General features: G+C 36.0%; 1 protein-coding gene across 1 annotated transcript in view; it reads left to right on the forward strand.

The window, feature by feature from the left end:
* Window positions 1-12,951, forward strand: part of LOC149939316 (multidrug resistance-associated protein 1-like) — a 41,078-nt gene that overhangs the window by 16,237 nt on the left and 11,890 nt on the right. The window contains exons 4-10 of the mRNA XM_090179109.1: window positions 67-128; window positions 856-999; window positions 2,162-2,338; window positions 2,405-2,466; window positions 3,598-3,630; window positions 3,677-3,828; window positions 4,390-4,593. Of these exons, the coding sequence (XP_090035235.1) occupies window positions 67-128; window positions 856-999; window positions 2,162-2,338; window positions 2,405-2,466; window positions 3,598-3,630; window positions 3,677-3,828; window positions 4,390-4,593 (834 nt within the window). The remainder of the gene's footprint in view (window positions 1-66; window positions 129-855; window positions 1,000-2,161; window positions 2,339-2,404; window positions 2,467-3,597; window positions 3,631-3,676; window positions 3,829-4,389; window positions 4,594-12,951) is intronic.

Here is a 12,951-nt window from a genome sequence, read left to right on the forward strand (position 1 = left end):
AGTTTACAAGAGCACAAATGCGATTCAAAATACAAATGAACTCACATAAAATATTGGTTGTGGCAGAAAAAGTATCCGGAAGAAGATTCATCATTCATTTCTAATCTGGTCTACTCTTGGATTAATGAGTAATTATAATTTCTGAACTATTAATTTGATGATTGGCTATTGCCAACTAATTTAGATTATATCTATATCACTGACAATCGGATACAATGATGTATTTATTTGAATGTAGTTCATCGTTTTAACTGTGGAATTGGTCTCTCCACGATGGCTAGAACATTATTTTACAAATGGCCTATGCTAATTTTAGTCTTTTGGAAATTATTAATAATTAGTACAAATTTCTGCTTGATTCTAAGTTCTTTTTAAACACATTTTAAATGAAGCGAACACTATTTTGAACAAGTTTAAAAACAAATTACCAACATCTCTGAATTGTGTGGTTTATTGCGCTTCAAAAATACACAAAGAGAAAGATTTTAAATTGATTAATCAATAATGTATTTTTTACACTTCGGGGAAAATAACTATATTGAGCCGATCCGTGGGCAGCAACGTCGAATGTTTCCCTTGCACAAAAGGGGAAGATACCTTTTAGGGAACAAACGACAACCCCGGATGATTTGATTTAGTTTATGAGGAAGCGTACAGTTAGAGCGTCCGGTGGATTGGCAGCAACGTTTAAAGTAGTCTCAACATACTCTCGTTTTCCCGAAGTAGAAAGAAATACGATCTTGATAATGTTTAGAAGTATTGTCAAAAGTTCCCACCCTAGGAAACCCTATATAATGAAAAGTGAATTCTATATATCTTTGAAATATATTGATTTCCATGTTTTGTCGATCTTAGCCTAATCTCAAAAGGACACAAAAAGACGTTTAAAACATCAGATGTGTTCGCCTTAAGAGACAATTTTCGTTCTAAATCAACCATTAAAAGGCTTGAGAAGAGCTTTGTTGGAACAAAGAACTCATTGCAACTGACCAATTTCAGGTAATATATTATGGAAATGCAACTATCGTTACCAAGACTGTAAAATTAGAGGGATTACAACTCTACCGGAAAAAACCTTAACTAAAATCTAAATCATTCCGTGACAGTCTAGAACTTATTAAAAATTCGTGTTACCTATCCTGCTGCATGGTGTATTGAAATATTTTACTCTCGCGGCAGGATTTTCTACAAGTGAGTAATGTTGGAAACTTGACCTTCCCAGAAGTGTTTCGCTTTGGTGAAATATTTTCCTTAGAGCTATTTACGGAGTGACGTCATCACAAATCAAAAATTTCCCTTTAGCGAGGCGCTGTCCCAGTCGAGGGGTTTCAAAATTATGTGGGGCGCGCCGTTTGCGGTTTAACTTGTACTAAATTAGGGGCCCCCATGACCTCCCTTTTACCTCTACTCGGGTCCAATTACCTTTTGGCAAGTTTCACGCTCTTCTTAAACAAATTGGCATTTGTAAAAATGAACTATGATGATAATAATCAGCCCGGCTAATTACAAAAGGCACCACCTTAGGCCCAAGTCAGCTAGCGACTTTCAATGCCTTTAAATCAAGTTGAAGGACTCCAATGGGTAGAAGGCTGGTGGCAAGTACTTCATGCCAGGCGAGCCAAAAGCTCTTTACACTATCTATTACCGTTAGCCTTAACTTAGGATACAATACTCTAGATTTATGCTACATTGTTTGTTTGTTTCGGTTTATGCTAGCAGTATCGTAAAAGTTATATCGCAGTTAATATTTGTTAAATAATATTGGGCACTGAAATTCATCGAAATAAGAGCAGTCAAAAGCAAATTTATTTTTGTATGGATACTCTGCTCAACCAGAGTGACAGAGAAAATTGAGTTCAACTAGTTTCCATTCCTGTTCTAGCTGAATTAAATTTTCTCAGTCACTCTGGTTTGAAAAGTTCACACTGTTTCTTTGATAAAACATTTGCTATTGTAACAATTCCCGCGCTTTAAAAATATATGGCGTTTGTTGGAGAGGACATCGTTAAAAGTTAAAAAAGCAAAACAGGGGAGGGGGGAGAAATAAAATTGAATCAGTTTCACCTTTGCACGATAGTATTCATATAAATAAAAACATTCTTCATACACCCATCTCGATAGACAGATAATAGAAACAACTGTTTATGGCTCTTTCTTGCAGTAAACCACATGGTGAAGATGTAGATGAAGAAACGAATCTCAATAATCGGACTCGAAGGCAACAAAACGTGAATGTTGGTTTTGCCCTAATCAAAGCATTTGGCCCGTCCTTCGTCCTTCCCGCCACGGTGCAGTTGATGGCGGATTTGTTGGCTTTCGCTAGTCCCATTTTATTTCAGTAAGCCAGAAATTAAATCTGCTTATATCTGACAACAATGAATCGCAATACACTAATTCAATTTAGGTTGTCGTGTCCAACGACGAACCAATGTGGAAGGGTTTCTTCTACGCCACTCTTCTCTATTTGTGTGATTCCTTGACGAATCTGTGCACAGAATATAGATTGAAAGGATGCCTCGACCTTTCTTCTCAAATTAGAACTTCCGTATCCGCTTCAATCTACAAAAAGGTCATTTTTCATATGAAATTAAAATATTATTTGCACAAAGAACTATTAACGAGAAAGATATTAAAAATATTGAATAACAGTATTATAAAAACAATAATTTAAAAAGTATGAAAATAATATTTAAAAAAACACTAAGTTGGGAAAAATGGTTTTGAAAAAAGTAAGTATTTAAAGTAATTTTTCTTCCCAATTGGAAAATTACCAATAATATTAGTAATTTCGTTATGGTTTTGTAACATAATACATTCAATATTTTATTACTAAAAAAATTACCTATTTACAAAAATGACAACCGTTCCAAAATGTTTTTAATATTTTGAAAAGGTTCTCCTAGGGGTGGCATTTAGTTAAATAATTTTGCAAGATGTTATAAATAAGTTCAATGAATCTAAGATTCAAATAATTTCTTTAAATGGTATAGTTCTTATTGACTTCTTGTGATGTCAATTCGCTCTAAACGAGAATAATAATATTAATTGACATATGATGCAATTACACTTGGCAATGCTGCTAAGATCACAACTTAAAGCAAGTGTTGGCTCGACGCCATGTAGCTCTTTTAGCAACAGATGTCGCTATCGTCGTAATAAAAACAATATAGTTTAGCTACATTTTGACCCAAAAGGCGGGTACTTATAGGTACCCCTCGCGTTTGTAAATTGGTCAATAACATAAATTACAGTAACTTTAACAACATTTTTACATTGGATATATTATTTAGGTTAAAGTTTACTAAATGGAGTATAAGTTGCCTAAATATAATACTCTGCAATGGCTCTCTGACGACGTTTTGTTTCGCTATTTGGAAATTTAGTTTCCTTTGCCATTAATAGATGATACCAGGCTCTTCACTAAAGTCGCTTTTTTTCGAAGAATCGGATAGATTTATGGCCATCTCTAATAGCAGGGGCCTTTCATAATGCAGGTGGCAATGATAGAGCGTACAGTTGCTTTAATAAGAAGAGGGCATTTTACCGAGAATCTTAACACTTAATCTTTATAACTTTAACCTCTAAACTATGTCGTAGGCTTTAAGGCTATCAAAGTCCGGAGGGCGGGATGTAAGTTCCTGAGAGTTATTGAATTGCCTGGCGGTGGATTCTCAAGCTTTCGGATTTTTTTTACTAAACATCCATTGGTTGTGGAGTGCTCCCCTACAAATCGCCATTGCAACAGTACTGCTGTGGAAGACCTTGGGCATATCGGCATTGGCAGGATTGGCTGTTATACTTCTTATTCTACCACTGAATCATATTATCGCAAAGCGTGAAAAGGAATAGAAGGTATTATTAACGTTGTCTTTCAGAACGTGCACTTGGATTCCTTTTATTGCAAAAGATGGCGTCTATAAATTTGATCCATAGGTGTCACAGCTTAGTGAAGTAGATAATTATTAATAACAATAACTATTAGCAAGACACCATCATAGCCCCAAATCAGCTAGCAACCTTTAATGCGCCTAATCAGGTGCACTGGCAGGGTTACAATGCGTAACAGGGTGGTGGAAAATCCTTTATTCCACGAGTGCCCAAAGTTTCGTACACTAGCGGAAAGAGTTGTTCCGAGTTTACACCCAGTGCCACAAGCTGGGATCGAGCCCGACTCTTTGTAATTATTTAACACGCGGAAGAAGGAGAACTGATACAATGATGTAAAACAATTATAAACTAATAGAACCACGATATTCATGATTGAAATTTATACACTTATCCAGCTTTTAATTTATATTAAGGTATTAAAGTTCAATAGTTATTTAGTTATAACATAAAAAAGCTAAATTAATTTTAAAAAATAAGATTCACAAATTTTTTCTTTTAAAGGAAAAGCGAATGCTAGTGACGGATAAACGCGTGATGCTGATGAATGATCTGTTGAACGGGGTTCGAATTTTGAAGATGTACGCCTGGGAGGAATCATTTCAAAACTGCGCCGAAAAACTGAGGGAAAAAGAAGCGGTGCACTTGAAGAAATTGGCACTCATGACTGCCAGTTTCTTTTCAGCTTGGAATTGCGTCCCTTCCCTGGTGAGTACCACATTTATTTTTAAATAGTGTACTTTCATGGTGACACTTTGTGACAAGTTATTTAAAGTAGGCACATGTAGCTGTACCATTAAAATATATAGATATTTTTATATTTTATTGCAATGCTTTTTAAGGTAATTTAAGTTGTACCTACAGGTTTATCTAAAGGACGATTTCTTATAGTGTTAGAAGTTTGACAGTAGATGTACAAATTCGTATTTATACTTGAATCTACTACTACACTCGTTGATGTAGTTTGATTTTTTTCGAAATAGAAAAAAAACCTATACCCAACTGCTTGAAACAAGTTCAATGTTAACCTCCACCGAAACTTCTGAATTTCGTACCTTAGATTTATATTTACTTATTCTTCATTTATTTGTGAACTACGGGATAAATCCGTTGATCCGAATGTCTGATTTCTAGAACAGTTATTGTTCTAAGGTAAGTTGGTCTTTAAATGGAGGTTCAAATTTTATTTACAAACTATGTCCATTGTATTCCGATTTGATAAGAATAATTCGATTAAAACATAATTAGATTCCAGTTAGATATAAATTTCAACGTTGGATTAAGTCATTTTCAAGGGCTGTTCATGTGTCGCGCGGGTTTGTAGCGAACCATGAAAAAATTAATCCCCAAATTTTTAACGTTCATTTCAAATATTTTCTAACAAGATAGAAAATAAATTTTCGTAATATGAAGCGGTAGTGGCATAACCGTAGCTTCCATTAGCGTGTGTAATATAATATTTCCTAATTTTGCACATTACGCGAATGTTTAGATTTGCGCTCTTACGGGTACCAGTGGTAACTTAGCGTAACAGCGATCGGACAAATTATATTGAAATCTAATAACCCGTTGCATCAGATAGAGCGTTTTTGTGGAAATCACGTTATTACAATCCTAGCAATAAATAATGATAATTAGCTAGGCTAATACCCAAGGCACCACTAGCGACTTATAAAGCATTTTTAACAGGTGGCCGGGTTATGCCAAGAGAGCCAACAGCTCCCTACACTAACTATTACCGTTAACCTCTACAAGTCTTTATGGAAAGAGGAATCCGAAGAATTCGGGGACAACCTCCTTAACCAGGGGGGAAAGAACTTGCAAACTCAACGCAGAAAGAGTAGTTTAGAGTTTCACCCAGTGCCACAAGTTGCGAGGCGAAAGCGCTCTCCACTAGGCCACAAGAGTAAATCATTACGTCAGTTTAGTCACGGCTAAAGACTTATCTTTAAAATCCAGCTTTTGTTTACCACAATTACTTACCATGTTAGTATAGTCTAATCGTAATTTTAACAATATGAACATAAAGTTTTGAAATAGGGTGCATGTCACGATTTATTATTATTAATATTTTACAACCTTGACAGGCAGTGCCTTCAGAAGGTATTTTCTGAAAACCATCCCTTACGAAAATGAGTTGATGTGATGTCCAAATTTTAATCCAACTGTAATCCAGGCACATCGAGTTGGAATCAATTTCTCTTTCGAGAACACTGAATATACATTGCATAGCAATGTATATTCAGCAATGACCATAGGTGGTGTTTTTGAAAATGCCTCCCATGATCCTACCGTCATCCTGCAAGTTTCTGAGAGAGTGCTATCATACTTTTGAGTGTGAAGGGACAAGAAGATTTTTTCCAGATTTTAAATATGATGGAGAAATCTTGCCTATTTCTAAGTTATTGTCTTAAGTAAATCATTGTATAAAGTCCGATCATTGCTTGCAATATTATTATATTAATTATATTACTATAATTAGCAAAAACACCTACTAAGCTACAGTGGTGTAGTCCGGAAGCTATAAATGTACGTCCAACTTTGATTTCGAACGTAATCGAAGCTGGCCGTACCTAGGGAACTATTTGAAATTGTTATGGTATTTTCCTGCGGTCAAAATTTATAATAAATTCACACACCCTTTTTTCGAGAAAAATGAATTACGAAATAGAAGCAAGGCGTGCCCTGGCAAAATGGAAAAACCAAGCCGGGCGGCGCCCTGCCTTTGAAAAGAACACCGGGGCGACGCCCTGGTCCGCCCTGATCCGACTACACCACTGCTAAGCTTACACAAAGCTACGAACACTAAGCTTACACAAAGCTACGAACAATAAGCTTACACAAAGATACGAACACTAAGCTTAAATAAAGATACGAACACTAAGCTTAAATAAAGATACGAACACTAAGCTTAAATAAAGATACGAACACAAAGCTTAAATAAAGATACAAACACTAAGCTTAAATAAAGATACGAACACTAAGCTTTAATAAATATACGAACACTTAGCTTACATAAAGATACGAACACTTAGCTTACATAAAGCTACGAAAATTAGCTTACATAAAGCTACGAACACTTAGCTTACATAAAGCTACGAACACTTAGCTTACATGAAGCTCCGAACACTTAGTTGACATGCAGCTAGGAACACTTAGCTTACATGCTGCTAGGAACACTTAGCTTATATGCAGCTAGGAATACTTAGCTTACATGCTGCTAGGAACACTTAGCTTACATGCAGCTAGGAACACTTAGCTTACATAAAGCTAGGAACACTTAGCTTACATAAAGCTAGGAACACGGCTTACACGAAGCTACGAACACTAGGCTTACATAAAGATACGAACACTAGGCTTACATAAAGATACGAACACTAGGCTTACATAAAGCTACGAACACTTAGCTTACATAAAACTACGAACACTGAGCTTACATAAAGCTACGAACACTTAGCTTATACAAAGCTACGAACACTAAGCTAACACAAAGATACGAACATTAAGCTTAAATAAAGATACGAACACTAAGCTTACATAAAGATACGAACACTAAGCTAACATAAAGCTACCAACACTAAGCTTAAATAAAGCTACGAAAACTTAGCTTACATGAAGCTCCGAACACTTAGTTTGTATGCAGCTAGGAACACTTAGTTTGTATGCAGCTAGGAACACTTAGTTTGTATGCTGCTAGTCACACTTTGCTTACATCAAGCTAGAAACACTTTGCTTACATAAAGCTAGGAACACTTAGTTTGTATGCTGCTAGTCACACTTTGCTTACATCAAGCTAGAAACACTTTGCTTACATAAAGCTAGGAACACTTAGCTAACACGTAGCTACGAACACTAGGCTTACACGAAGATACGAACACTTAGCTTACATAAAGATACGAACACTTACTTTACATAAAGCTACGAACACTAAGCTTACATAAAGCTACGAACACTAAGCTTACACAAAGATACGAACATTAAGCTTAAATAAAGATACGAACACTAAGCTTAAACAAATATACGAACACTAAGCTTAAAGAAAGATACGAACACTAAGCTTACATAAAGATACGAACACTAAGCTTACATAAAGATACGAACACTTAGCTTACATAAAGCTACGAAAATTAGCTTACATAAAGCTACGAACACTGAGCTTACATAAAGCTACGAACACTTAGCTTACATGAAGCTCCGAACACTTAGTTGACATGCAGCTAGGAACACTTAGCTTACATGCAGCTAGGAACACTTAGCTTACATGCAGCTAGGAACACTTAGCTTACATGCTGCTAGGAACACTTAGCTTACAGAAAGCTAGGAACACTTAGCTTAGATAAAGCTAAGAACACGGCTAACACGAAGCTACGAACACTAGGCTTACATAAAGATACGAACACTAGGCTTACATAAAGATACGAACACTAGGCTTACATAAAGATACGAACACTAGGCTTACATAAAGCTACGAACACTTAGCTTACATAAAACTAAGAACACTGAGCTTACATAAAGCTACGAACACTTAGCTTATACAAAGCTACGAACACTAAGCTAACACAAAGATACGAACATTAAGCTTAAATAAAGATACGAACACTAAGCTTACATAAAGATACGAACACTAAGCTAACATAAAGCTACCAACACTAAGCTTAAATAAAGCTACGAAAACTTAGCTTACATGAAGCTCCGAACACTTAGTTGACATGCAGCTAGGAACACTTAGCTTACATGCAGCTAGGAACACTTAGCTTACATGCAGCTAGGAACACTTAGCTTACATGCTGCTAGGAACACTTAGCTTACAGAAAGCTAGGAACACTTAGCTTAGATAAAGCTAAGAACACGGCTTACACGAAGCTACGAACACTAGGCTTACATAAAGATACGAACACTAGGCTTACATAAAGATACGAACACTAGGCTTACATAAAGATACGAACACTAGGCTTACATAAAGCTACGAACACTTAGCTTACATAAAACTAAGAACACTGAGCTTACATAAAGCTACGAACACTTAGCTTATACAAAGCTACGAACACTAAGCTAACACAAAGATACGAACATTAAGCTTAAATAAAGATACGAACACTAAGCTTACATAAAGATACGAACACTAAGCTAACATAAAGCTACCAACACTAAGCTTAAATAAAGCTACGAAAACTTAGCTTACATGAAGCTCCGAACACTTAGTTTGTATGCAGCTAGGAACACTTAGTTTGTATGCAGCTAGGAACACTTAGTTTGTATGCTGCTAGTCACACTTTGCTTACATAAAGCTAGGAACACTTAGCTAACACGTAGCTACGAACACTAGGCTTACACGAAGATACGAACACTTAGCTTACATAAAGATACGAACACTTACTTTACATAAAGCTACGAACACTAAGCTTACATAAAGCTACGAACACTAAGCTTAAATAAAGATACGAACACTAAGCTTAAATAAAGATACGAACACAAAGCTTAAATAAAGATACAAACACTAAGCTTAAATAAAGATACGAACACTAAGCTTTAATAAATATACGAACACTTAGCTTACATAAAGATACGAACACTTACTTTACATAAACCTACGAACACTAAGCTTACATAAAGCTACGAACACTAAGCTTACACAAAGATACGAACATTAAGCTTAAATAAAGATACGAACACTAAGCTTAAACAAATATACGAACACTAAGCTTAAAGAAAGATACGAACACTAAGCTTACATAAAGATACGAACACTAAGCTTACATAAAGATACGAACACTTAGCTTACATAAAGCTACGAAAATTAGCTTACATAAAGCTACGAACACTGAGCTTACATAAAGCTACGAACACTTAGCTTACATGAAGCTCCGAACACTTAGTTGACATGCAGCTAGGAACACTTAGCTTACATGCAGCTAGGAACACTTAGCTTACATGCAGCTAGGAACACTTAGCTTACATGCAGCTAGGAACACTTAGCTTACATGCTGCTAGGAACACTTAGCTTACAGAAAGCTAGGAACACTTAGCTTACATAAAGCTAGGAACACGGCTTACACGAAGCTACGAACACTAGGCTTACATAAAGATACGAACACTAGGCTTACATAAAGATACGAACACTAGGCTTACATAAAGCTACGAACACTTAGCTTACATAAAACTAAGAACACTGAGCTTACATAAAGCTACGAACACTTAGCTTATACAAAGCTACGAACACTAAGCTAACACAAAGATACGAACATTAAGCTTAAATAAAGATACGAACACTAAGCTTACATAAAGATACGAACACTAAGCTAACATAAAGCTACCAACACTAAGCTTAAATAAAGCTACGAAAACTTAGCTTACATGAAGCTCCGAACACTTAGTTTGTATGCAGCTAGGAACACTTAGTTTGTATGCAGCTAGGAACACTTAGTTTGTATGCTGCTAGTCACACTTTGCTTACATAAAGCTAGGAACACTTAGCTAACACGTAGCTACGAACACTAGGCTTACACGAAGATACGAACACTTAGCTTACATAAAGATACGAACACTTACTTTACATAAAGCTACGAACACTAAGCTTACATAAAGCTACGAACACTAAGCTTAAATAAAGATACGAACACTAAGCTTAAATAAAGATACGAACACAAAGCTTAAATAAAGATACAAACACTAAGCTTAAATAAAGATACGAACACTAAGCTTTAATAAATATACGAACACTTAGCTTACATAAAGATACGAACACTTAGCTTACATAAAGCTACGAAAATTAGCTTACATAAAGCTACGAACACTTAGCTTACATAAAGCTACGAACACTTAGCTTACATGAAGCTCCGAACACTTAGTTGACATGCAGCTAGGAACACTTAGCTTACATGCTGCTAGGAACACTTAGCTTATATGCAGCTAGGAATACTTAGCTTACATGCTGCTAGGAACACTTAGCTTACATGCAGCTAGGAACACTTAGCTTACATAAAGCTAGGAACACGGCTTACACGAAGCTACGAACACTAGGCTTACATAAAGATACGAACACTAGGCTTACATAAAGATACGAACACTAGGCTTACATAAAGCTACGAACACTTAGCTTACATAAAACTACGAACACTGAGCTTACATAAAGCTACGAACACTTAGCTTATACAAAGCTACGAACACTAAGCTAACACAAAGATACGAACATTAAGCTTAAATAAAGATACGAACACTAAGCTTACATAAAGATACGAACACTAAGCTAACATAAAGCTACCAACACTAAGCTTAAATAAAGCTACGAAAACTTAGCTTACATGAAGCTCCGAACACTTAGTTTGTATGCAGCTAGGAACACTTAGTTTGTATGCAGCTAGGAACACTTAGTTTGTATGCTGCTAGTCACACTTTGCTTACATCAAGCTAGAAACACTTTGCTTACATAAAGCTAGGAACACTTAGCTAACACGTAGCTACGAACACTAGGCTTACACGAAGATACGAACACTTAGCTTACATAAAGATACGAACACTTACTTTACATAAAGCTACGAACACTAAGCTTACATAAAGCTACGAACACTAAGCTTACACAAAGATACGAACATTAAGCTTAAATAAAGATACGAACACTAAGCTTAAACAAATATACGAACACTAAGCTTAAAGAAAGATACGAACACTAAGCTTACATAAAGATACGAACACTAAGCTTACATAAAGATACGAACACTTAGCTTACATAAAGCTACGAAAATTAGCTTACATAAAGCTACGAACACTGAGCTTACATAAAGCTACGAACACTTAGCTTACATGAAGCTCCGAACACTTAGTTGACATGCAGCTAGGAACACTTAGCTTACATGCAGCTAGGAACACTTAGCTTACATGCAGCTAGGAACACTTAGCTTACATGCAGCTAGGAACACTTAGCTTACATGCTGCTAGGAACACTTAGCTTACAGAAAGCTAGGAACACTTAGCTTACATAAAGATAGGAACACGGCTTACACGAAGCTACGAACACTAGGCTTACATAAAGATACGAACACTAGGCTTACATAAAGATACGAACACTAGGCTTACATAAAGATACGAACACTAGGCTTACATAAAGCTACGAACACTTAGCTTACATAAAACTAAGAACACTGAGCTTACATAAAGCTACGAACACTTAGCTTATACAAAGCTACGAACACTAAGCTAACACAAAGATACGAACATTAAGCTTAAATAAAGATACGAACACTAAGCTTACATAAAGATACGAACACTAAGCTAACATAAAGCTACCAACACTAAGCTTAAATAAAGCTACGAAAACTTAGCTTACATGAAGCTCCGAACACTTAGTTTGTATGCAGCTAGGAACACTTAGTTTGTATGCAGCTAGGAACACTTAGTTTGTATGCTGCTAGTCACACTTTGCTTACATCAAGCTAGAAACACTTTGCTTACATAAAGCTAGGAACACTTAGTTTGTATGCTGATAGTCACACTTTGCTTACATCAAGCTAGAAACACTTTGCTTACATAAAGCTAGGAACACTTAGCTTACACGTAGCTACGAACACTAGGCTTACGCGAAGATACGAACACTTAGCTTACATAAAGATACGAACACTTACTTTACATAAAGCTACGAACACTAAGCTTACATAAAGCTACGAACACTAAGCTTACACAAAGATACGAACATTAAGCTTAAATAAAGATACGAACACTAATCTTAAACAAAGATACGAACACTAAGCTTAAAGAAAGATACGAACACTAAGCTTACATAAAGATACGAACACTAAGCTTACATAAAGATACGAACACTTAGCTTACATAAAGCTACGAAAATTAGCTTACATAAAGCTACGAACACTGAGCTTACATAAAGCTACGAACATTTAGCTTACATGAAGCTCCGAACACTTAGTTGACATGCAGCTAGGAACACTTAGCTTACATGCAGCTAGGAACACTTAGCTTACATGCAGCTAGGAACACTTAGCTTACATGCAGCTAGGAACACTTAGCTTACATGCTGCTAGGAACACTTAGCTTACAGAAAGCTAGGAACACTTA

This window comes from Leiobunum rupestre, chromosome 6 (assembly GCF_980474605.1).
Source record: "Leiobunum rupestre chromosome 6, qqLeiRupe1.1.hap1, whole genome shotgun sequence".
In the NCBI taxonomy this organism is placed as follows: Eukaryota; Metazoa; Arthropoda; class Arachnida; order Opiliones; family Sclerosomatidae; genus Leiobunum; species Leiobunum rupestre.